Source organism: Podarcis tiliguerta (genome assembly GCF_965153285.1).
Source record: "Podarcis tiliguerta genome assembly, chromosome: 9".
In the NCBI taxonomy this organism is placed as follows: Eukaryota; Metazoa; Chordata; class Lepidosauria; order Squamata; family Lacertidae; genus Podarcis; species Podarcis tiliguerta.
Window position 1 is genome coordinate 73801700 of NC_139542.1, and position 24748 is coordinate 73826447.

General features: G+C 44.1%; 2 protein-coding genes across 2 annotated transcripts in view; one reads left to right on the plus strand and one right to left on the minus strand.

The window, feature by feature from the left end:
- The first annotated feature begins 1967 nt into the window (after positions 1-1967).
- NSG1 (neuronal vesicle trafficking associated 1) lies at positions 1968-19210 on the plus strand. Its single transcript, XM_083399187.1, has 5 exons — positions 1968-1971; positions 2542-2698; positions 8768-8884; positions 15099-15209; positions 16994-19210. The coding sequence occupies exons 2-5, from the start codon at positions 2570-2572 to the stop codon at positions 17192-17194; spliced, it is 558 nt and encodes a 185-aa protein (XP_083255313.1). The 5' UTR covers positions 1968-1971; positions 2542-2569; the 3' UTR covers positions 17195-19210.
- The window catches only part of STX18 (syntaxin 18), a 46671-nt gene continuing 41036 nt past the window's right edge, over positions 19114-24748 (minus strand). The window contains exons 8-11 of the mRNA XM_083399138.1: positions 23568-23626; positions 22434-22503; positions 20981-21061; positions 19114-20059 (exon numbers count right to left, since the gene is read on the minus strand). Coding sequence (XP_083255264.1) covers positions 19964-20059; positions 20981-21061; positions 22434-22503; positions 23568-23626 — 306 coding nt within the window. The 3' untranslated portion in view covers positions 19114-19963. The remainder of the gene's footprint in view (positions 20060-20980; positions 21062-22433; positions 22504-23567; positions 23627-24748) is intronic.

Here is a 24748-nt window from a genome sequence, read left to right on the forward strand (position 1 = left end):
AACTGTGGTAGGCAGTGGAAGACAGAAGTGCCTGGCATGTTCAGGTCCATGGGGTCATGAAGAGTCGGACATGACTAAATGACTAAACAACAACATGATCATAACAGATTGAAGAACTGGGCCCAAACGTAACAAAAAGAATTTCCATAGAGACAAATGTAAGGTTCTGTACTTTTAACACTTAGGCAGGAAGAATCAGAGGCACAAATATAAGATTGGGAACACCTGGCTTGCCAGTAGTATATGTGAAAAGGATCTAGGGGTCTTTGTAGACCACAATTTGAACAGGAGTCAACAGTGGGATGCAGCAGCAAAAAAGAAGAAGAGCCTGTTCTAGGCTGCATCAGCACAAGTATAGTCTCCAGATCCAGGTGCTGACCTTGGTCAGACCACACCTGGAGTCCTGTGTCCAGTTCTGGGCACCACAGTCTAAGAAGGATGCTGACAAGCTGGAACATGTGCAGAAGAGGGCAACCAAGATGATCAAGGGTCTGGAAACAAAGGCTTACGAGGAGCCTTGAAGGAGCTGGTTATGTTTAGCCTGGAAAAGAGGAGACTGAGAGGAGATAAGACAGCCATCTTCCAATACCTCAAGGGCTGTCACATGGAAGAGGGAGCAAGGTTGTTTTCTCCTGCTGCATCAGGGGATAGAGCCTGAGCCAATGGCTTCAAGTTGCAAGGAAGGTGATTCCAACTAAACAACCTGAAGAACTGTCTGATGGCAGGAGCTGTTGGGTGGTGGAACAGGCTCCCTCCAGAGTTGTTGGGCCCTCCTTCCATGGAGGTTTTTTTGGCAGAGGTTGTATGCCCATCTGTCATGGATGCTTGAGCTGAGATTCCTGCATTGCAGGGGTTGGACTACATGATCTTCCAACTCCATGACTCTAGGATTCCGAGGGCTCTTCCCAGTCTTATGGTGCCCTCTTGCCAGTTCTCAAGCAAGCAAGCAGCTAGCTAGCAGCTGATTCCCGGCCCCCTTGTTGGCATTAAGAGGAGCAAGGCCCAAGTTATCTGAAGTGGAGGAGGAAGAGGCAAAGCGCCCCATCAGCCTCGTGCGGGGCTTTGTCCCACTTTGGGGCTGCAGGCAAATCGCTCCCCTTCTCGGCACTCAGTGTCTCGGGGCCCGGGGCGGGGGGCGCGCGCAGCCCTCGCCCTCGCCGCTCCGGGCTGCAAGCCACACGCTGCTGGCAGGCGCCGCCGGCGGAGGGAGGACGAGGCATCCGAGCAGCTCCTGGCTGGAGCCTGGCCGGGGTCGGGAGGGTCGGCCCCGCACAGCCCCTTCCGCCGCGCAGGCGGCTTCCCGCTTCCCTTTGTTTGGCTGCGGCGCTTGTGTTCTCCCTTGTTAACAGGGTGGGGGATTTCCAGGAGACATTTTCGCAGTAGGAAGCCCCCCACCCCACGGTTTCTACAAGAAATAAACCCGAGTGAGATAAAAACCAGTGCAAGCAATACTGGGGGGGCGGGGGGCGCCGCCAGCAGAGACCCCCGCCCGCCTCGCCCCCTGCCCCGCTGGCCGCCGGCCTCGCTCGCTCCGCGGTCGCCTCGCCCAAGCTTCCCTCTGCCCATCCCGCAGCCTGCAAAAGCCTCCGTCCGCCGTGCGCCCTCCCCGCCCGCCGCCTCCCTCCCTCCCTCCCGCGTCTGCCGCATCCCGAGCGCGCGGGGCGTGGGTCGCCCGGGGCTCCTCCGTGCTTCTGGGGCTCGGGGGGGGGGGGGGGAGGCGACGCGCGGGCTGCGTCACGCCGGAGGCGCTGCTGCTGCTGCTGCGGGAGGAGGAGGAGGAAGGAGCCTCTCGCCGCGCGCCCACTAACCCGGCGCCGCTCCCTCGGCCGCGCGCTCCCCTCGCTCCCACCAGAGACCCGACGTGCGGCCCCGCCATTGCTGCCGGAGCTCGAGCCGAGGAGGCCAGGCGGAGAGGCGTGCTTGGCTTGGGGGAGCCACCAGCCCAGGGAAGAGCCGCACAAGCAGGAGGCGAGGAGGTAAGGCGCAGAGCCGCGCTCCGGGGGCGAGGAGGGGCGGCAGCCGGGGGGGTGGGCAGCCGGGAGACCCCCTCGCAGTCCTTGTGTCTCGGAGAAGGAGGGCAGAGAGGACAAAGGGGCAGGCGGGCGGGGAGGAAGGATGCAGGGATGCAGGCAGAGAGGGACCCCAGGAGGGGCGCCGTGATGGAGGCGGGCGGGCGGGGGCGGAGGGAGGAGGAGAAGAAAGGGAAGCCAGGGCGGCGGGGTGGGGGGCATCGAGAGGGGCGAAACGGGTCTCACCCCCAGACGCTGCCTCCTTCCCACCCTTGGAGCTTGCGGAGCAGGCTCCGCGCAAGCGGCTCTCTCGCTGCGCACCGGATTGCGGGTAGGGAAGGGATCTCCGGGAAGGAATCGAGTGGCGCACTCCCTCCCCCCCCAGCCCTCCATGGATGATATGTTAGGAAAGTGGGGTTGGTCGTGCCCCCCAGGTGGCAAGTGGTCTCGTATCGGGAGGGAGGCTGGCCATTTTTTGGTGCAAAGTGTTCTTGTGACCCGTCCTTTGCGCTTCCGCACGTGTGCCTTTTCCAGGACTCCCTTTCGTCCAGGAAAAGAAAATGGTGAAGCTGGGAAATAATTTTAGCGAGAAGAGCACAAAGCAGCCCCTCTTGGAGGATGGATTTGACACCATCCCCTTGATCACACCCCTGGATGTCAATCAACTACAGTTCCCACCTCCTGATAAGGTACAGTCGGTTTTTGGTTTCCACCCCTGACAATCGCACCCAGATCTCAGGCAAACAACAAAAGAACGCCTGTCACAGAGGCTTGCAAAGCAACACTGTGAAAGCCAGGTTTTTCGGTTTTGAGAAATATGTCGGAACCAACAATTGTATATTTTAAAGGTTTTCCTTGAGAATTAAATCTATTGCTACTTCATGTGAACCTTTTAAATTACAGTATCATATGTCTGGTACATCTGTTTCAATCATATAATATCTCTGTCTCTTTTTACTTCATTTTACAGCATCTGAATCTCCAATCCCCCGTTGTTTAGCCAGTAACCTGCTGCCAACCTCATCCCTATGGGTTTGAATGATAAGTTCATTCTGAATAAGGAGGTTGTCCTCTTCTTTCCAGGGTTTGCAGTGCAGCTTAAGAAATATTTTTGAACAAAAATACTCTCAGATCTTCTCCGTTAGATTTCCCTAGATGACTTATAGTAGAGAACAATCCCATGAGGCTCTTCCACACCTCTTGCCTGATAGGAAGGCGGCTTTCACAAGAAATGCCTGTGCCTCTAAAGGACATGCAAAACGTGGTTGTCATGCATGGGCTCAATTACATCATGAAGTGATACTTTTCTAGGGACAGAAAGGGATTCGTAGCTTATGCTACAGATTTGACCTGGTTTCATGGTTATTGCCAGGGAAAAACCATAGCAGAGAATCCTCAGCACCCACACAAAATTATAGTTCTTAGGACTGTGGGCTGGGGAACCCAGACAATTACACTGGAATAACCTCAGATGAGTTTGGTGGCACTGGATTTGTGGAATTCCCTCCCCAGGTGTCTGGTGCTGAAGTAGTTATATTTCTTTGGTGCCAGGCAAATACTTTCTTATTCCCCCAGGCTTCAAAATTTCAGTTGTTTTAACTGCTGCTTTTGTCTTTTTATTACTGTACAATGATTTTTACTATTGCATTCCATATTATTTATGATAGTTGTTTGTTTTTTAAAAAATGAAGTCCTATGTGAACTATCCTGCAAACATGTTTGCAGGATGATATTTACAAATTTAAATAAAAATATCCTTTAGAGACAACCCAGAGCAGGTACTGGCCCTTTTTAACTAGCTTGTAAAGATAAATTGCAAGTAATGCTTGGAAAAGGATTCTGTAGATATATACTTAGGGGCCTGGAAGCCTTGAAGAGCAGATCTGAGAGCTGTGGTTGTTGCAACATAGAACACACAAAGGCTTTGTTGCAGCTGCTCTACATGCTTTTGTTCACATCCCTGGGTGTGGCTTCTTGCCCACCAGATACCCTCTTTGCACTCAGCCCAGCTCTTCAGTTGTTGCTCCTACATAATTTTGTTCTCCAAGAAAGAATATGACAAGGTTGTATATGGGATAGGAGCATATCTTGACATGTCCCCTGGAAAACGTTGTTGAGTTGGCTAGCTAGTAAAGGCTTTTGGCTACTCTTTTTGGCTTTTGACGGGTGTTCCCCTTCCTTCTTCACCAGAAATTGCCAAATAATGTAATCAGCAGTTGGGCATCAAGCACATCTGGAAACTGGGTTCCAGGATGATTTTTCATCACCATATTGCTCTTAATCAGAGTAGACCCGTTGAAATTAATAAACTTGACTAAGTTAATTTCTCTAGGTCTGTTAGGAGCAAAAGTCGGTGACTACCACCCCTACTATACTTGTCCATATAATAAACAAGGACTCCTGATGCCAGCTCTCTCCGGCATAATTTCCATCCACCCTTCACCCTGGGAGACACAAAAGAAGTGCTTAAACCATAGGCTTCACAATCCTGCCGTTTATTGCATAGACTAGTCCAGGGGTCAGCAACCTTTCTCAGCCATGGGCCGGTCCACCGTCCCTCAGACCATGTTGGGGGCCGGACTATATTTTTTTTGGGGGAAATGAACAAATTCCTATGCCCCACAAATAACCCCGAGATGCATTTTAAATAAAAGCACACATTCTGCTCATGTAAAAACACCAGGCAGGCTCCACAAATAACCCTGAGATGCATTTTAAATAAAAAGACACATTCTATTCATGTAAAAACACGCTGATTCCAGGACCATCCGTGGGCCAGATTGAGAAGGCGATTGGGGCAGATTCAGCCCACAGACCTTAGGTTGCCTACCCCTGGACTAGTCCCTACAGCTGAGTTGAAAATGGGCCTTCCAGCTCCAGGTACTGGTTGTTGGTTGTCCCACCCCACGCAACTTGAATATGCGATGCCTTCTACCACTTAAAAGGGTATCCTGAACCCAGGCCATTGTTGGAAATTCCCTCTCCACCGCGTGCCCCCCCCCCCCGAAAGCCGATGGGTAGCTGCACACTGAGAAGGCTACAGTTTCAGCAGAAATTGTGTGACTTCTTTGGTCTCATGGTAGCAGGAGGGATGCCCCTGTGTCCTGTCCCTTGACCCCCACTGCTCTGCCTCTCCCTTTTCCAAAACAGCCATTTTGCCGCTTGCAGCTACCCCAAGAACCATTTTGGTTAAAAGCAGCTGCGGACATGGATGTTGCCTCCTCTGCTTTATGGTAGCCAAGTAGCGATGCTGGGAGCATGTGCATCCCAAGTGTATGTGCAGGCAGACGTAGATAGCTTGGGTGGGGAACCCCCTGTAGAAGCCTGTTGATAATGATCGGGGTCAAACTGCACATGGCACTCAGTTGTCTATTAGCACTGGCAGGAGCAAGAGGTTTCTTCCTAAGGCTAATGGGGGGGGGGGTTTGGTTAGAGTTGTGATGGGGAAAGAATGAACGCTTCCCCTCCTTGTGCATTGTGGTCCTTATGAAAACATGGCCTCTTCCAGCTTGCTACTATTTAAAAACAAAACCTGGAATACTGGCTCATAACACATTCCCCTTTGAAGTTGGCTTAGTTCTCAGGTGTGCAGTTTCCGCTCATTCCAAAGCTTGAGGAAACCCAATCTTGGCTGGCTCCCTGAGATATCACAAGGCCACGCCCCTCTCTGGGCCAGGATTTTCATATGGTTTTGCTTAGGTGGTTTTTAAATAAGCAACTAGTGCAAAAAAATGGCATTCAGTTTAATGAATGTACATAGTGTGTGTGTTTGAAAAATAGAATAAAGGCAGTTAGTCAGCTTGAGGTATGGAAGGGGTGGAGAAAGACAATAGGCTAGGACAATAGACTTTCATCATTCAATTGGCAATTGTGTCAACTGCATTCTGAATGCAGGAAGAAGCTGGGCTCATTCGTCTCCTGGGATCCTGTCTATTGCGACTCCCTTTTTGCATCCACATCTACTTGTACCTAATTCCTTCTAGATGGTGGGTGCTGAACCTGTGGTCCTCCAGATAACCCTTTAATTTCCTTCAACCATTTAACTGTTTCCACAGTTAAGAGCTTAACCAGAGGCTGAAAGCGAGTATGCCTGGCACAACTGAAGTTGATTAGTATTTTTTCCTAGCAAACCTGTTTCCTCCCAAAATCAGACTTTTTGTGATGAGGAAAATGTGGGTTCACAGTTGCTTCAGGCACCATCATGCGACCTTCCTGCAAACAGATCACATTGATTGCTCAGTAAATCGTTGGAGTCATTCTCCTTCTCTGGAAACATTGCACAAATAATCAGGTAGCCAACAGTCCTGAGCGAGGTGTACTAGTGATCTGAGTCCGCTTAAGGCATCATCTTTACTTCCTGAAAGTGAGCAGTGACCAATGGCTAAAAAGCCATTTCTGTCCCAAACCAGGTCAGAATTGAAATCAGAAAACCTGTGTTACCCAGGAATGCCAGTAGATGAACAGCTACCACCTTGCCTGCAAAAGGCACTGAATAGCTTGAGCATCTTGACCAAGAAAGGAAGGTTTGCCACTGGTTGCTATTTTAAAAAATTAACAGGACTTGGGAAGGATTTCTTCAAGAGGGGCCTTGCAGCTGCCCCATTTTTGAAGATGTCCCTCATGCAATTCCACTAACACACTCTTGCAGAGGTAGGAACATGGCTTCAGCATGATTTCTTGGCCCGATTTCAGACCAGTGAAAAGAAGGGGGAAATGGCAGGAGGGGTGGCAGAGAGAGAAAGGGGGGGGGTGAGAAGGAGAGACAGGAGAGGGAAAGAAACAGCATCAAGGGAGGGGGACAGAAATGGCAGGTAGCCCCTCCCACCTTTGCTTCCAGCCGCTAGAGCATAGTCCTTGACAGAAGAAAAGGTTGCTCACCTCTGCATTATATAGTGCTGTTTGCAAGTGATGTGATTTTAAAAAGGAGACTTTTCAAGGTTTAATTTTATGGGGAAATTCTACGTAGGGAAAGAGCGTGGTGTAGCAACAGTTTTCCTCATTCATGAGGCATTTTGAAGTTTTACTATTGAAATTAGTGGACTTAACAGTTGAGTAAAACTTGGCTGAATGCCACCCTATGTCCTTCTCTGATATGGTATTGGATCTGCCCAATGCAGTGAGTTTGGAAAGGACAGCAATAGCACACTTGGTGTTTATATAGTCTTTCCTGTAAAGTGGCTGGAGCCCAGGGTTGCCTGAGCAGACTTCTGCTTGTGTCCCAGGACCTCCGCTTGTGGTCCCTCCATAGGCTTCCCCAACCCTCCAGAGCACATTTTGAGGCACGCAGGGGGCTGCAGAGGGGAGGGGAGAAAGACAAAGGCCTGCCGGGGATGTTTTGCTCACAGTCTACAAGCCATTATTTCAAGGAACCTTTAAGGAAAGGCTTAAGGAAAGGTGCGTCAGTGCTATTGAGCTGCCCAGTTTATAGCTTAACCTCTTAGTCATGATGCACAGGAGCTCTTCATAGACCCCAGATCTGTCCAGCTTTCTGATTCTAGAAAACAGCATCATTTTTAAAGGTATTCTGCAAGGATTTAAGTCAGGGCTCGCCAACCTTTTGGGGCACATTTGCACATCTGGAGAAGCAGTCATGGGCAGCACACACACAACCCCTCATGTCTCACAGACTATTATATTGGCTACAACAGAATGCTTCTTTCAAGCATGATTTTTTTTTGGGGGGGGGGATGCTAGGGAGAGAAACCTGTGGGTGCCATGGAATGCCGCTGTGGGCACATGTGCCATGTTGGCCACCCCCAATTTAAGCCACCCAGTGTTTAAGGAAGATTTATAACCTTAAGCACATTGAGATGAACATGAACACCACTGGAATTGCAGGTGTCTGCTCAGAAGTAAGCCCCGTTGGTGCAAGCCCCATTGAAAACAGAGTAAGGATGTTTAGAGTTGCAGCCTAAGGGTGTTTATACACCTGGGGGTAAAACACAAGCTTCCTTTTGCACGGCAATACCTAACTTAGAGACCTGAATGATGGCCTAATATCACACCAAGGTAAGGGCAAGACTTGGTGTCAAATAAATGATAAAAAAGCAGCATCACAGGAAATGAGGTGGTTGTTACGTACGCATCTGCTTCCAGAAATAATCTGCCTTCATAATTTCCCAGTACATGTTATGCAGCTGCTTAAAAAGTGGTGGGGAGATCCTTGAGACATCAAAAAACCTTTTCCCATAAATGAGGCCTTGCCATGATACTTCGCAACCTGGCTTTTAGGAAGTACAGTAACCCAAACCTAGCCTTTAAAGGAAGCCTTTGAATTAATTTAAATTGCTGCTGCATTCAGCTATTGTGATTTGCTTTTTGTTGGCTCTTGTTTTTAGTAAGTTACTCTTTTTAATACCTTGAGGGTCGTTGAGAGAAAGCTGGCACATAAATATTATCACCACCCATGGATACGTTTCCTGCACAAGCAAACCCCACTTGAAACGAACAGGAATTGTTTCACAGGAGAACTTTCTGGTAGATTATGCTCATAATGTTCATGTCACTGAGGACGGAATTGCATGTAATGAGTTGAATCACGATTTGAACAGCTTTCCCCCGATGCCTCTGACGTGTGAGCAGATGAGCTGCAGAACTGGATTCATCAGGTTTGTTTTGTGGCACTTGCCTTCACTGCAAACTATATTTAATGAGCAAGTCATGCGCAAAGGGAGAGACGGCTGCATTGTTATATGTGTGAGAGTTTGGCTGCACCAATCAAGCTGGTAATTGGTCTCCTGTTGATGTTCCTTGCGAAGGTGGTGGTCAAGACAAAAACAGAATATGAACCTGACCGCAAGAAAGGAAAATTTCGTACTCCTAAAATAGCTGAGTTCACAGTCAGTATCACTGAAGGTGTCTCAGAACGGTTTAAGGTAAGTCATAAATTTATTTCTGGCATAAAGAAACAGATGCTTGACTTATTCTCTTGTATTTAGAACCTATCATCTCGCTCACTTGGGCCTTGCAGGTGGCTAAACAAAAAACAACAACCCACAACTATGGTTGCATAAATGGGAGAAGTTTGAAGTGAGGAATTAAAATCTTTAGTTCTTTGGTGGAAGAATCATAGTGGGACCTTTGCCAGAATATTGTCTTTTTGGTGCCTCTTCTTGACATTCCTCTTTCAGCAAGCCTTCTAGGTGGAGACTTTTATCCCATCTGGTATTGGATGAATTTGAATAGATTTATAGAAGTGTTGCTGTTTTTGAAAGAAAAATGTTAATTGTGTTTATATATGCTAGAGTTTTAGTGGTTTTATATATGCAGTTGTTCTGTGTATGTTTTTATTTCATTGTAAATTTTGCTTGGGAAGCCTCATGAGAAGCGATTCATAAATGAAATTATATTATTATTATTATTATTATTTATTAGACTGTGATTGCTCTAAGAAAGCCCCACCGACCTGTATGCAAAATCTTAGGGCTCAGACCAAAAGGAAAGTCTCTTGCATGTGCCTCATTTAAATTAATGGGAATTGTGTGTTTAAATATGGCATGTGCAGGATAATTCCCTATTGGATTATGCCTGTTTATCTAGAGGTTGTCATTTATTTAGCATAAAGGGATAGCTCCCTGAACCTCTGCTCCTTCGTTTCCATGTTAACTTTAGTTTCCTTAAATGCCCCTCCTCCTTATTCCTTTGTTCTTAGGGTCTGCACTGGTCCGTAGACTGTCTCAGAAATTTGATGTTTGAACTCATGAATTTGCTGGTTTTTATCATCCATTTGATGGTGCATGAAAAATGTTGTTCTCTAATACTGTAAACTTGCAAGTACAGATCATTAGCAAAGGATAAACCCTGTCCAGGTTGGAAATTGTTGGAGGGCTGATTGAAAGGCTGGCCAAAAGTCAGTTTGTTTTTTCTTTTAAAGATTGGATGTTCTTGGTTAGCAGAGAAACAAAAGATTAGCTTTTGTTGGTGAGGATGGATTAGGGCTGTTTCTGAATGTTGCTATCCTTGACATGCATCTTGAGGCAGCCCTTATTCTGGACCAGTGACATGAAATCCCTCCCACTGGATGTAATGGGTGAGAAGACTTGGCCTTGCTGGTGCCTACGATTTCTGTACTACATTTTTGGGGGGACTTTGCATAACAGAGGAGCATAAACCAACATGGGACAGAACATCAAAAACCCATTAAAAGTACCTGGAAAGTGTGGCTGTATCAGGAAGAAGGTGTAGCTTTGCTAACCCAATTGTCACCAGGTTAGACAATAAATATGATTTAAAAGGACGGTGTCATTGGCAAGTGCTTGGAATTTAGAGGATCAAAAAAAGAGAGAGAAATTAACCTTCTCATAGTTCAGATTATCTAGGACAAAGATAGCAGATAGACAGGTGAGCTTCTTGGTAGGAAGGAAGCAAAGCAAAATTGTAACACTAACAGGATACACATAATGGATAGCATTGTGCTGTGACACAATTCATATCTGATACCCAGTCAATGCCTATAGAATTTGTTCAACTCCATTCAGAAAGCAAAAGGCCTGAGGAAGGCATAGTTACAACAACAGCTAAGATTGGTGGTGAAAGCAACCATGTATAGCTATAGAATCACAGAACTGCAGAGCTGGAAGGGACCCCAAGGACCATCTATACTCCAGGATGTCCAACAGGTAGATCATGATCTACTGGTAGATCACTGGATGTCTGCGGTAGATCACTGGTAGATCATTGACTCCCCCAAAAGAAGCTGAACAACTGTGGCTCCCCTCCTCCCTGAAAAAACTCAACAACTTTGACCCGAACCCCCCAAAAGGGGGTAGATCACTGCCAGTTTTTAACTCTGTGAGTAGATCGCAGTATCTTGGGAGCTGACCACCCCTGATCTGGTCCAACCCTCTGCTCTGCCAGAATATGCAGCTGTCCCGTATAGGGATTGAACCTTCAACTTTGGTGTTATCAGCACCATGTTCTAACCAACTGAGCTACAGATACTGGCAAAAGGTTTGAGGCAAGGTTATTTCTTAAGAGTTTCTTCCCAAACAAATAGCTGAAGCTGGTGGTAATGATGACATGCTGCACTGTGGGAGTTTTCAACTGGTAAAAAACTTTGGGTTTATTATTATCCATTTGTCAGGTTATCATTGGACTAGAAAATAAACTAAGCTGCAAGGAGGAGATTGGAATCTTTCACTTCCATTTTGATTAACTTCGGCTTGCTGTGTCATCCCAACTCAAATACAGTAGTTAATCTTAACTTTATTGAAGTGTCAGTAAACCATAATTAAGACTGATCATTTGTTGTCTGGTTTCAGACCTGTAGTTGGTCAAAAATGATTGTGCATGACACTGAGGCTTGTTTAACGTCAGTGGTTCTGTAGAGCGCCATACATATCACTAATGTGTCCTGAGCCTTCCACTAGTGACTAGTGGAAACAATGGGTCTCAGACCTGACCTCTGCCTTGCACTCAGTTTCTGAGGCAAGTGACTTGGCTTTTGACCTTGTTTTCTATGACTGGCCATAGCAGCCATTTTGTAAATTAGGGTGCTCCCTGCCCCCAATGTCCCTATACCCACGACTCTTTGTCAACACTCCAAATGCGTCCACTATCCCAAAAAAGCTGGGGAGTCGTGTCCTATAAGAACAGTTTAAGATTAGCCTACCTGCATTTGTGCCAAACTAGATGAAACTCTGCAAGATGGGTGATATCTAAGCAGGTGGTGGTTAAACAAAAATGCAGTTCTTGGGGTGAGAAGGAATCTGACTGGAACAGCAGTAATGATTAAGGGGTGCTTAACACTTTCCCTTCAGGTGAGTCTTCCAACCCAAAATGGCTTGGCCAGCTACTTTTTGACCCAAAGGGAGATAAATATAGGCATCACACACAGTATTTCTCAGTAATTCGGAGCAGTTTGGGGGAGTTACTGTGTTGTTTTTATTATGTATTTTGTGATTTTATGTTGTAACTGCCCTAGGACCTACAGGTATACAGCGGTATGCAAATTTAATAAATAATAACAATTCTGGGAGGAGACAAGTGAGCTGAAAGGTGATTTAGCCATCTGTCATGGACGCTTTAGTTGAGATTCCTGCATTGCAGGGGGTTGGACTAGATGACTCTTGGGGTCCCTTCCAACTCTACAGTTCTATGATTACATGCCTCTATAAAAAGAAAGGCCAAGCCATGGTTTGCCTCTTGCATGCTTGGAAGCTCAAATGACAGTTTACTGTGACACCTGTGACATGTCCTGGGTCCAATTAAGAATTGAGTTCTAGTAGTTTCTAGATCATTTTGTGTGTGTAACATTCCTAAAACTTGTACAAAATGCAGCATAGTGTTTTGTAGATTAAGACTTCAAAGTTGCATTGTGAAATATAATCTACCAACAACTTCTATTAAAAGCAAATGAGGATGTTTTTGCATGTAAAAGCTGAAGACAGCTATTTCGTGCAGGTAGAAGAAAATAAACAAAAAGCAACTCCCGAGTCATATATACTCGGAGGATTATTAAATGTTTGCATTGTTATGTACTAGTGGATGGAACATGAAAAACCCGTTGTCACTACTTAGATATTACTTTATGGTTATCACACTGGGATTACCTTCATGGTATTAGATTGTTGGGTTTGGCTGCTAAGTAACGGATGCATTGGAGAGAGTTTGCTGTAGGATTTTGCTCCCCTAGAGAATTGCAGGATTTATCTTGATGCTGAAAAGGAAAAGGGAGGAGAGGAAATCCGTACTTTATCCAATTATATGTATCCTTTTTCATTCTAAAGCTTTCAAATCACAACAATCTGTAAGTTTCAGTTACACTGCTTTCAGTTACATTTTAAGGTGGCCAATTCTCATTCATGATTGCTTCCTGTGGCGGGGGGGGGGGGGATCTCTGAGCATTTTGATCTCCTCTCTCCTACCCTTGCAAGTTCTTCTGGGGGTTTTCCTGACCCCCACAATGCAATCTGAGCTTCAGTTTATTGTTCTCCATCCAGTCCATTAGTTTTAGGACTCCCACCACACAGAACACAGTGACTTCTGCATCATTGTATGAAGATCTTTGCATGAGGGTCCCAGTGGCAGAAAGCATCCAGAGAGGTATCTGTTAGCAAGGCCTTCAAGAGACAAGCAAGCAGCCCACAACCTGGTTCATAGGCTACTGCAGCGAAGTGCCCATTGCTTTCTAAGGTTCCAAGCCACTCCAGTAATGGAAGAGCCAAGAGGACTGGGCAAATGGTGTGGCTTCATCTCAGAACTCCACTGCCCTCCTCTGTGTAGCAGGAAGGAAGCACACTGCCCTGCCCATGAGTTCCTGGAGGAATGAATTTCAGGGGAAAGGGTCCCAGGTCTTTTGGGAGTTCTTCAAAAATGAAAATACATTACTTTTACCTTAATTAAAAGACATCACTCTTTTCTAGTCAAGCATCCCTGGGAATTTAATCTGTCTGTACGGTTCTGGATGTTCTGTCCAATTTGAATGGTTGGAATATTGTTGCTCTTGTTGTTTCCTATGGTAATGGCAGTTTGAAGAGTGGGCTAGGAACCCTCAGTACAGTAACACAATACATTTCTGGCACCTCTGACTAGCCAAGTGTAAATCCCCATCCTCCCAATGCAAGAATTCAGATGACCAAAAGAAGGAGGGGATCTTTTTGGCATAGTGACTGCTTGAACTTCTGATGGACAAACTGCTCAGCACTTCACTTCTCCCGCTTTTCAGTGGAATAATAGACAGGACTGAGTCTGAATCTAAAAGGACACTCACTCCGTATGTTCATGACATTTTCTTATGAAAGAGTGATCAAAAACAGAGTAGAGCCCTTATCACCAGAAGCAAAGATAAGTCACATCTTGGATAATCCTCTCCAGGGTAAATCAAGGCAAATGGAACACAGGTGACTTGTCAATAAAATGAGCAATTTCAGCTCTATTAGCATGGCAGTCACTGTGTGGTTTATAGACTTAGGTCCATAAGTGATTCTGTTTGTGTTGTTGGGGAGCAGATGAAATGTGGAAGACACCAGTTCTATTAAATACAGTGGTACCTCAGTTTACAAACTTAATCCGTTCCAGAAGTCTGTTTTTAAACCAAAACCATTCTTAAACCAAGGTGTGCTTTCCCCAATGAGGCCTCCTGCTGCCAGTGCCCTTCCACCGTTCAGCTTCCATTCTTAGACTGAGGTAAAGTTCGCAAACTGGGACACTACTTCCGGTTTTGCGGCGTTTGTAAACCAAATAGTTCGTAAACAGGGCTGTTCTTAAACCAAGGTACGACTGTAGGCAGTCAAGAACCTGTCCCACCAGACATTGCCTATCAGGAGCAAACTCTCTGCTGAAGGGTAGAGTTTTCCATCTTTAGAAGAACAGGGAAGTAGTACCTGAACTCAAGATGGTTTTTCATTGGGGTTGAATGAAGCCAGAAACATAAAGAGCAGCCTTTGAACAGGTACTGGCATTCAGAGTTTGGTGTGAAACATTTTACCAGAACAATTGCAGTGAGCAAGGCTAAAAATAGGCTTAAGAAGCAGACTGTATAGCCATAATACATATCATGTGACTCTTGGTTAGCAAAGAGGAAAGATGCTCTCTTGTGCTGCTAGAATTGACTTAATGAAATCTGCCTTGAAGTAGATGCTTTGCTTTTTCCACGTTCAGTTGGCACACCAAGCCCATGCTCCAATTTATGAGGTGGAACTAGAGGCACAAGCCTGTAGGGATGGGAACCTGTGGCCCTTCAGATGTTGTTGGGACCCCCGACTCCCATCCGCCGTAGCAAGCATGGTCAATGGTCAGGGATGAGCCGAGTTGTAGTTCAAGGATCTGGAGGCCTCAGGTTTCCCATCTCTGATCTAAAGAAATGTGTTGTGTTGGTGCACAGAGACAATTTTGACAGAATCTTCGCCCTTTCTTTTGTGGGGGAAGAATCACAGGAATTGGGCAACAGCATGAATGGACTCGTATCTCACAGTAATTTAGGTGCACAGTATATACCTGCCCCTTCACGGAATGAATTGGAGCTCTGGTAGGTTTCAGAACTTTCCATCATTTTCTGGAGTGGTTTTTTTTTGGGGGGGGGGTGAACAGTGTGCAATAAACTTAAAACTGTCTTGCTAAGTATGTTGTTAATATATTGTCTGTTTGCAGGTAACTGTTTTGGTCCTTTTCGCCCTTGCATTCCTGACCTGTGTTGTATTTCTGGTAGTCTACAAGGTTTACAAATATGACCATACCTGTCCAGAAGGCTTCATTTTCAAGGTAATACAAAGTTTTCTAAAACCAGCAACAACAGAACACAATGATTCCGATGTATCGATCATCTGTATTGTTTTAGGGGCATAACTAATAATGAAAACTAAAGGAATGGTTCAAATAGGTTGGGGTTTAGTTCAGGTTAAAAACTAAAGGCGACCTGAGGGACTTGCAGAATTATGAAAGGCAGGGAGAACATGTTATTTCTGTCCCTCTCAATTCTAGGCTATTTTGCACTAATATTCTACATAATTTAAAACAGTAACAGAAGCCCTGTGCACTTGTGGAGGGTGTTTTGGTAATATCCCAATCAATGTTCAGAGAACTGAAAATGAATACAGAATATGTGTCAGCCAATGAAATAATGTTAGTTGATTACTTTTGCCTATTCAGACAATAGATTTCAGTTTAAATAAATGCAGGGTTTTTGACTCCTGACTCCGCTTTTTAGAGATGCTGACGGGTGAGAAAACTCAGTGTTTAATAAATGAGTTATAATTTGCCACACCTTTGAGAACATGGACATGCCCCCGGATCCAGTTTGGAGCTGAATGTGGACTTAAGCAAGCTTAAACACATACACCACTGAATGGAGAATCAGTCCCATGTGCCATGTCGTTCAGCACACTTTCCCATCTTGGTCCAAGAGCTGAACCTTGAAGCAAAAATGAAATTCCACTTAATAGCTGCTTGAGGCAGGATGCACCTAGATTTCGTCTCTCCTTTCCCTCTCAAGCAAATGATTGGCAACATTTCTTTAAAGTGCTGCAGGAACCACATCATCAGGGACTCCACATAGAGAACATGTGTTGAGGGAAAGGTCTATTATAGAAAGGTTTTAAGGAGGTTCAGCCATGGACTTGATAGAGCTGAAGCGTAAGAAACTGAAGAGTCAGGTTGGACTTCATGGGAATAAACAAAAAAGTGAGATTTTCAGTGGTTAGTGGTTAAGAGCGGTGGACTCACAATCTGGGGAACCGGGTTCGCTTGCCCGCTCCTCCACATGCAGCTGCTGGGTGACCTTGGGCTAGTCACACTTCTTTGAAGTCTCTCAGCCCCACTCACCTCACAGAGTGTTTGTTGTGGGGGAGGAGGAGAAAGGAGATTGTTAGCCGCTTTGAGACTCCTTCGGGTAGTGTTAAAGCGGGATATCAAATTCAAACTCTTCCGAGTGCACACAGCCAGGATTTTGCAGTTCTTGCTTCAACACCTCTTCTGTCAAACTACCTTTATATTTGGAGGGAGTTTGAAAAGTTGTTTCGGGCTACTGGGGTGGAAAATTCCATAAAAATTGCATTATTATTTTTTTTGAATGACTGTTGAGGTAGGGTTTGTGCTGGATCATGGTCTATGTGCCCATCTCCTACTGAGAATCTACAGGAAACAAGAAGTCCTTTTATGATTTACATATCAGGGAAAACTGTTTCACTCTTCTAGTGTGTATCTTGGAGGGACGGTGTATCTTTCTAGGGTCTTCCTGTGTGACAAAGTGTACCCACAGCGGACTGACTGAGAATTAAGGAGAAAACTTCAGTATTCCTTCAACTTGCACAGGATGAAAACCCAGGGAAAGGGTGGGTACATGGGTGTTGTAAGCAAGTACAATATGCAAGGCTAGAAGACTGTGTTTTTAGTTTCATGGTGCAGAAGTTAAGGTGGGCACGTTTGTTGTCCTGCTCTGTTATATTTGTTTTATTCTTGTTACCCACCATGGATTAAATTAAATTACAAACAACAATAGAAAAATGGCCTAGAAATAATTTAAATACATTGAAATGATTGTCTTTCAGAACAATCAATGCATTCCGGCTGGATTAGAGAACTACTACTCTGAACAAGACTCTAGTGCTAGAGGGAAATTTTATACAGTTATAAACCACTACAACCTGGCCAAGCAAACAATCACACGATCCGTATCTCCGTGGATGACAGTGCTTTCAGAAGAGAAACTTTCTGAGCAGGAGACTGAAGCAGCTGAGAAATCGGCTTAACGTGATTGATCTTGTTGATTGGAAGGTATCAAAGGGGCTTTCATCGAACGTCTCATTGTTATGGATAATTTAGAGGTTACTCATATTTATGGTGCAATTGCTTTGGTTTGCCGATAACTGCTTTGCAAAAAGGAAAAATAAGAAAATAAAAACTTAGACCATTAATGGCCAAGTGCATATCAGCATTGCTTTAGAGCTTTAACATCAGTTTCTCTGTTAATAATTCCAACTTAGGTACCTTCTTGCAGTTTAGAATTCCATTGAGCCATCCAGGGGTTTGGACACAGGGGAGAATTGTGCATTTTACTGTGTGTACTAATGTTTCGTTTTTAAATCAGTTTTGCAATCTGAATTATCATAGCCATAACTAGAAATTATGTGGGTTAGTTAATAAACTGTATTTAAAATTGGTTTGCGACTCCAAGATGAGTACCAAAAAATAAAGTTGGCCTGTTTTTTCTCACTGAAACAGATATGTTAGAAGTAATTAAGTTCTTTGCAACAAGGCATGCTTAATTGTTGTTTTGTTAAAGCTGTGAACATTTCACTGCATTTCCACTATGGCTAGAGAATCTTGTATATGGACTTGCACTGACACAAAACAGACACTACAGAAATGTACATTTTAATGGTGGATCATGATGTTTAGTGAATGTGCAAAAATGTTAGGCAGCAAAATATTCTGATAAGTAGTGGAGCCCTACGGAACAGACAAAAAAAGCCACTGTAGAGGTAGCCCACAATGAAATATGTGCAACACGACAGGAGGAGGAGTTTTCTTAGAACTTTCTCTTTTTGTACAACAATAAAAGGTTTCCCTTTTTATATGTTGCAAAATGCTTTGCGTTAGCAGCACCGTTTGGGCATTTTCTAATCTTTAGACATTAAGGCTGCAACCCTAAGCATATTTACCCGGAAAACAGTTCCACTGGACTCAGTGGGACTTTCATGTAAACATTTTAGAACTGGGTGTAAGCGAGAAATTGCATTAAATGCATAAAAAGAGCCCTATTCCCATTGCATTTCTGAAATGGCATGTGGGGAGAGGGAGACCAGGAGACATGCTGCCTTCTTGAGATAAACTTGGATGGGGTGGGTGATGGGTGGGGGGAGTAGTAGACAAGCCTAGAATTGTAGGTGCACGTTTATTGTGTTGGCAAGTTTCTAAACTATTACATGTTTATTATTTATAAACCTTTCAACGTACATTACATAAATATTTTCATTAACTTTATAACTGGAAAAAGCGGCTTAAACATTGGGTGGTCAACCTGTAGCACGCCTGGAATAAACCACGGAAATGTTGCGTGGCAGGCTGTGGCTCAGAGATTGGCTTTGCCTCTGCCCATGTGTCCAGTGCTGCGCTTTTGTGCTAGCATGCACTGCAGAGGCGCCAGAGCAATGCTTTATAAGTAGTGGCACTTGACAGGATGTCGAATGGTACAAGTACCCCTGGTTGAAAAGCACTGCACCGGAATTATACTCTCTCAAACCTGGGCCTTGACTTGCGTACACTTGACCGAAGGGTTAGTCATCACTGGATCAAAGCACTCAGCTGCTATTTTTGTTCATGCTCTGAATGTGCTACTTCCCAGTGGACATGTCAAAAGTTTCATTATTTTTGTAGACACATGCTTTCCAAAAACACATATGTAGTAGAACAAACATGGTTGGTTCCACTTCTGGTTACATTTTCTCCCGAACATTTCAGCATCACGAGCCCGCTTAGCAAAAGCCAGTTGTTGTTTTTTTCATTAAGAACTTTTCAAACTGAACATAGTTTCATGTTGTAAAAGAACTTTTAGTATGTCATCATTGCTGTGTGGAATGCATAAAAGCAATAAATTATGTGCCAAATCTTTCTTTTGCATTTTGAAAAAAAAGTTCGGTCCCATATAAACATATTAAACTATACCATGTTTGTATTTCCTAGTAGTCAGGTAATTTATTGAATGTAAATTCACATGTAACTTTTGACATTTTCACTCTGTGTAAAATAAAGAAAAAGGAGGATAACCAAGTCTCAAGCTCAGTATGTTGACATAGATATATGTATTATTGCATTTAAAATCAATCAAAAATGAAGGATTCCAATCACTGTACTTATGGCAACATTCACCTCAAGTTTTCCTATGATGATTATTCTACATGTCTACGATTGAAGAATTTGGATTACTTTGTTTTCTGTAGTGGTGCATTTATGTAAAAAGAAGGAAATGGAAAGCAGTTTTGTTGTAAATCGAAATGCCAACTGTGAAGAATCACATTCTAAACAGTCAAACCTTTCCTTTTCAATGAAATCTGGGATTTATTTTGCCTTTCTGGAATTAGGTTCATTTAGGTCATCAGTTTGATTTTTTTCAACCTGTCACATATGAACTTTGTTGACAGATGAGACTCTAGGACTTGCTGTGAATTTCAGTTGCTTGGTCACTGAGCAGCACTACAAAACTCCCACCAGCAATCCATGTGTGCAAAAATATTTAGAAAGAGACCATTGTAATAAAATATTGGGTAAATAGCTAAAAAGCTATGTTCGTTGATGCACTACAACGGTTCCCTGTGTGAACTTACACTAAACCTAACTTCCAGTACTTCCTGTAGCAGGAGGTGTAGAAATGCACATGTCTGGTCAAGGTATTTCGACCATGATGATGCATGAAATACAATACGTGTTGCTTTGTAAAGAAAACGTCTTCAGCCAGTATCAGTCCCAGGTGGCTTCAGCAGATTTTGGTCAGGGCTAGATGAATAATGACTAGGCCAGGGTTAGCTACCATACCAGTCCAAGAATAGCAAAGAAAAGGAACACATCACAAGGAAGAAGAGGATCCACACACGAAATCCAGCATTATTCTTGATTGCCTGTGGGGGAAAAACAAATCATGATTTCTCTCAAAAGGGCCTAATTCAGGACAAGGCAAAATCTTTTCCAGTTTGAGCCCTGAATACTATTATTTAGCAGTAACGGCTAAAGACAGGTCTTCAAATCTTTAGCTGCACATGAACATAAGAAGAGACTGCAGGATCAGGCCGAAGGCCCACCCAGCCCAACATCCAAAGGAGATGCCTATGGGAAGCCTGAAAGCAGGACCTGGACCACATGGATCACACCTTTTAAGAATACGGCACAATGAATTGCAGGGGGCTGACGTAGATCACTGCTATGAAATATTATAAAAGGTGGGCCACCTATCGAATGAGCACCAGCAAGACTGAAGCAGTGTTTGGGTTGATGAAACTGCAAATCTTGGTTCATATCACAGGTGAAAGACCCTGTATGGCCACTGATGAAAAGTTACATCTACCGGGAGTTTCCTATTTTAGACACCCCCTTTTAAACAACAACAACAACATAGTAACCAGCCTGGAAAAACTTAAATTCAATTAAACATCTGGCTCAGTTTTATGCACAAGACTTCAACAAACAGAAGATAAAGGATGAAATAGCTTTTTCTAGTAAGAACTAAGTATACTCAGACTATTACCACCGTTTCACTTTCTTTCAAGACCCAGCTGCTGAAACCAGAAGCTTCTCAAGTCTTCATGTAAAATGGGCATTTATTTCCTATTGATGCGGAGAAAGCAAAGCCCACAGACCATGCCATTATTTGCCCAAGGATGAGATTTGTTTTCCTTAAGAACATTTTAAAAGTGGCTTTATGGAGGAAGGACCGTGTGTCTGACTAACAAGGGTGTCAGTGTTCTCTCAAAATACATTACAGGTAGTCTGTTAAGGTCAAGTAGTATTTGATTTAAAAAAAAAGGGGAGGAGGCAGACATTACCTCTCTTATGTCTTCATTTCCTTCCTTGATGTTCTCTGTTGCACCCACAACCAAGTGGTGGATACTGTCAATCTCGGCTTCCTTTTAAGTAAGTTGAAATATGTAACGTAAAAAACAGGTCATAATCAAACTGCACAGAATCATTTAATTGTAGAGTTGGAAGGTACCCTCAGGGTCATCTAGTCCAACCCTCTGCAATGCAGGAATCTCAGCTCAAGCATCCGTGACAGATGGCCATCTAACCTCTGCTTAAAAACCTCCAAGGAAGGAGAGTCCACCACCTCTCATGGGAGTCCGTTCCACTGCCAAACAGCTCTTGCTGTCAGAAAGTTCTTCCTGATGTTTAGTTGGAATCTCCTTTTTTGCAACTTGAATGCATTGGTTCCAGTCCTAGCCTCCAGAGCAGGAGAAAAGAAGCTTGCTCCATGTGACAACCCTTGACCTCTCAGTCTCCCCTTCTCCACGCTAAACATACCCAGTTCCCTCAACTGTTCCTCATAAGGCTTGGTTTCCAGAGCCTGGATCATCTTGGGCACCCTCCTCTAAGCACCTTCCAGCTTGTCAACATCCTTCTTAAATTGTGGCACCCAGAACTGGACACAGGACTCCAGGTGGGGTCTGGCCAAGGCAGAATAAAGCACGACTACTACTTCCCTTGATTGGAGCACTATACTTCTGTTGATGCAGCCTAGAATAGCATTTGCTTGCTGCATCACACTGTTGACTTGTTCAACTTGTGGTCTAATAAGACCCCTACATCCTTTTCACACGAGCTGTCAGTTTCTGCTCACCATAAACTGAGGCCAGAGCTAGCTGCTAAGGTACACCTGTAGCTACTGAAGAATGTAGCAGCACCTTCAAACCTCATCACCCTCTTTCTCATCCTGAAGAAAGTTCTTAACCTGAGGTACTATTTCTGGGTTAGTGGAGTCTATAACCTGAAGCGTCTGTAACCTGAAGCATCTGTAACCCGAGGTACCACTGTACGTGGAATGAGTTTTGAATAATTTTTCAGATCAAATGGAGGAGGAGGGCACAAAATCTGCCCAATATACAATATTCTTTGGAATAAAACTATCCTTTTTTGTGAGGTCACCAGCCTCACTCACCTCACAGAGTGCTTGTTGTGGGGGAGGAAGGGAAAGGAGATTGTGAGCCGCTTTGAGACTTTAGAGTAGTGATAAAGCGGGATATCAAATCCAAACTCTTCTTCTTCTTCCCCCCAGCAATGCCCCTCAACATGTCCAGGACATGTTCCTGAAGCCCATTTGAGCTGCAGAAGTCCCCTTCAGTGCAGTGGAGTCCCTGTGGGACTCACATTTTATTCCTCTTATACCATGCCTGCCTTTTTGTGCGCAATCACTCATTTAGCCTCTCTAACTGCAGCCTTTTTACCTACTGGAAAAATACTAGAATAGAAAGAGCCAACCAACCACCTCCCTGTGGAATTTACCTGCTGTAAAACTTTTTCTGTGAATATCTCTTGAAGTCTAGATATTTCAACCACCTTCCCTTCAATTTGTCTATTTAAAAAAATTAAAAAGCCGTGTAAGTACAAACATTTTAAATTTCTTACAAACTTAAGTAAACATGATATGGAGCATTTCTTACGAATGGAGAATTGCAAGCCAAGCGAAACAGATTAGCAAAAATAAATTTTAACTCGGTAGATCACTAGCTAATGGCTTCTGTCTTGATGTGTAATAGAGAGAGAGAGAGAGAAGAAAGTATCCCTATTACGTTAAAAGTGGGTAGATATGAAAAGGTTGAAGATGGGCAAGATGACCTATTTCTGACTCTGTATAAGGTGGTGTTAGTCAGAAAACTGTGTTGTCCAATTTATCAAAAAACTAGCAAACATGAAGAGTGGTTCAAATTGTGCATAAGCTCAGTAAAATGAATCTTTCAGCTCCACTTATCTAGCAACAGATTTATGAAAAGAAACTGTGAAACTATATCTACATCTTGGCTGTGAAGCTCTGCTCCCTGCCTTACAGACCCTTCCCCACCTAGAATGATAGAATTGTAGAGTTGGAAGGGACCACAAGAGTCATCTAGTACGGCCCCCTGTGAGGCAGGAATCTTTTGCCCAACGTGGGGTCTGAATCCACGACCTTGAGATTAGGGGCCCTGACGGACTCCAGCTACAAAGGCTGAGGCTGCTGAAGAGGCCAGAGGTCATCCTGGCTGTGAGTCCTGCAAGACCTGCCTCCTGCCTTGCAGGCCTTTTCCACCTGGCCGGAGAGGGCAAGGCCTTGACTGACTCCAGCTGCAAAAGCTGAGGCTGCTGACCAGACTCGTGGGCTGGGGGGGGGGGGGTTGGGGGGTTCTGATGGTGGGGGGTTGTTGCTGTTGCTTTTTTCATATCTTTATTTTAGATCTTCTTGCGTTTTGTGTGGAAATCACACAGTTTGGTAATTTGGGCAATTACTACTTTTGTCATGTTGTGGTTATGTATCGGTTTTCATGTTGTGTGCGACCGTGAGCATGGAAAGGTGGCATACAAATGTATGCATGTACATAAAGTGGGTTGGAAAGCACATTCTATGTGCCGCAAGGGCAGGCGAGGGGGCGGGGAAGGCTGTACCTGACTTCATCAAACAGGCTGTTCATTTCTCCGACAAGGCGCTGGTTTTCCTGCTCGAACTGGAAGGAGAAAGTTAACAATAATAACAACAATATGAGGCTTAAAGGTCATTCCACCCTCAAGCACACCCACAACCCACACTACAAAATAAACCATGATGTGCAGGGATTCAAAGCCTCTGGAAATGAAGCATTCACAAACACGTTGGCAGCAATGAGTGCTTATGAAGGCTGATAATTACCGTATTTTTCCATGTATAAGACTAGGTTTATTTACCAAAAAATTAGGTTTAAAATTGGCGCTCATTTTATACATGGGTAGTGCTGAGGGGTGTTTTCTTAATTTGGAGTCCCCCCAAAATAGGGGGCATATTATACATGGAAAAATACGGTATACGAGGAACCTGGGACTTTCTACCAGTCTGAGTAAGTTACACCACAGTCAATGTTGGGTTTTACAATGCTGAATTAGGCCCATTAATTTCTGAAAGGAGTAGTCAGGATTTTCACTGCTTTCCTATTTGAAGCAGAGTAACCTGTAATATAGAGAGCACTTTCACTTCTATGTTCCTTTGGGAAGACCCTTTAATCCTCAAAAACATATCTTAGATAAATGTAGCATCTGGAAAGCCTCTTGGACTAATAAAATATTACAAAGCAGTCTAATGAACATGAAGTTGGACAGAACAGTATATACTCAAAATAATTTACATGATATAAACTGGAAATATGATTCTACAATGCTCAAACACATATTTTCTTAAGAGAAATAAGGTAAGTGGTTGCAAACTGATGGTGTAATGTGATAACCTGTATAATGACACAAAGAGAGCCTGAGTTAGTTAACAGAGGGTGATATCCAACATTAGTTATACACAAAGTAGTTCCACTGATTTTAATGGATCTACTCGAGGGATATATTACCCAGAATAAAGTCCGTTATTACTGTTCCAGTACAGACATTTTTAAATGCAAAACAAATTATTTCCCTGAAAGGACAAAACAATAAAATGAAAGTAGCTTGGGAAAATTAGATAGAACAGAACAAGATTTTACTTTATCTAACTAAACACTGTGCCATGTTCTTATAAGAACTATAAAGTCCTTAATGTGTTAACAGGGGGTAAGGAAAATTCAAATTATCCCATAAAAATGTTTCGTAAACCAGCCTGCAGCCATTTT

What these genes read in the sequence shown, in the direction of transcription:
- NSG1 (XM_083399187.1), top strand. Translation starts at nt 2,570, where the DNA reads ATGGTGAAGCTGGGAAATAATTTTAGCGAGAAGAGCACAAAGCAGCCC. An exon ending in AGTTCCCACCTCCTGATAAG is followed by an intron (nt 2,699 to 8,767) that starts GTACAGTCGGTT and finishes TTCCTTGCGAAG; the next exon opens with GTGGTGGTCAAGACAAAAAC. An exon ending in GTGTCTCAGAACGGTTTAAG is followed by an intron (nt 8,885 to 15,098) that starts GTAAGTCATAAA and finishes GTCTGTTTGCAG; the next exon opens with GTAACTGTTTTGGTCCTTTT.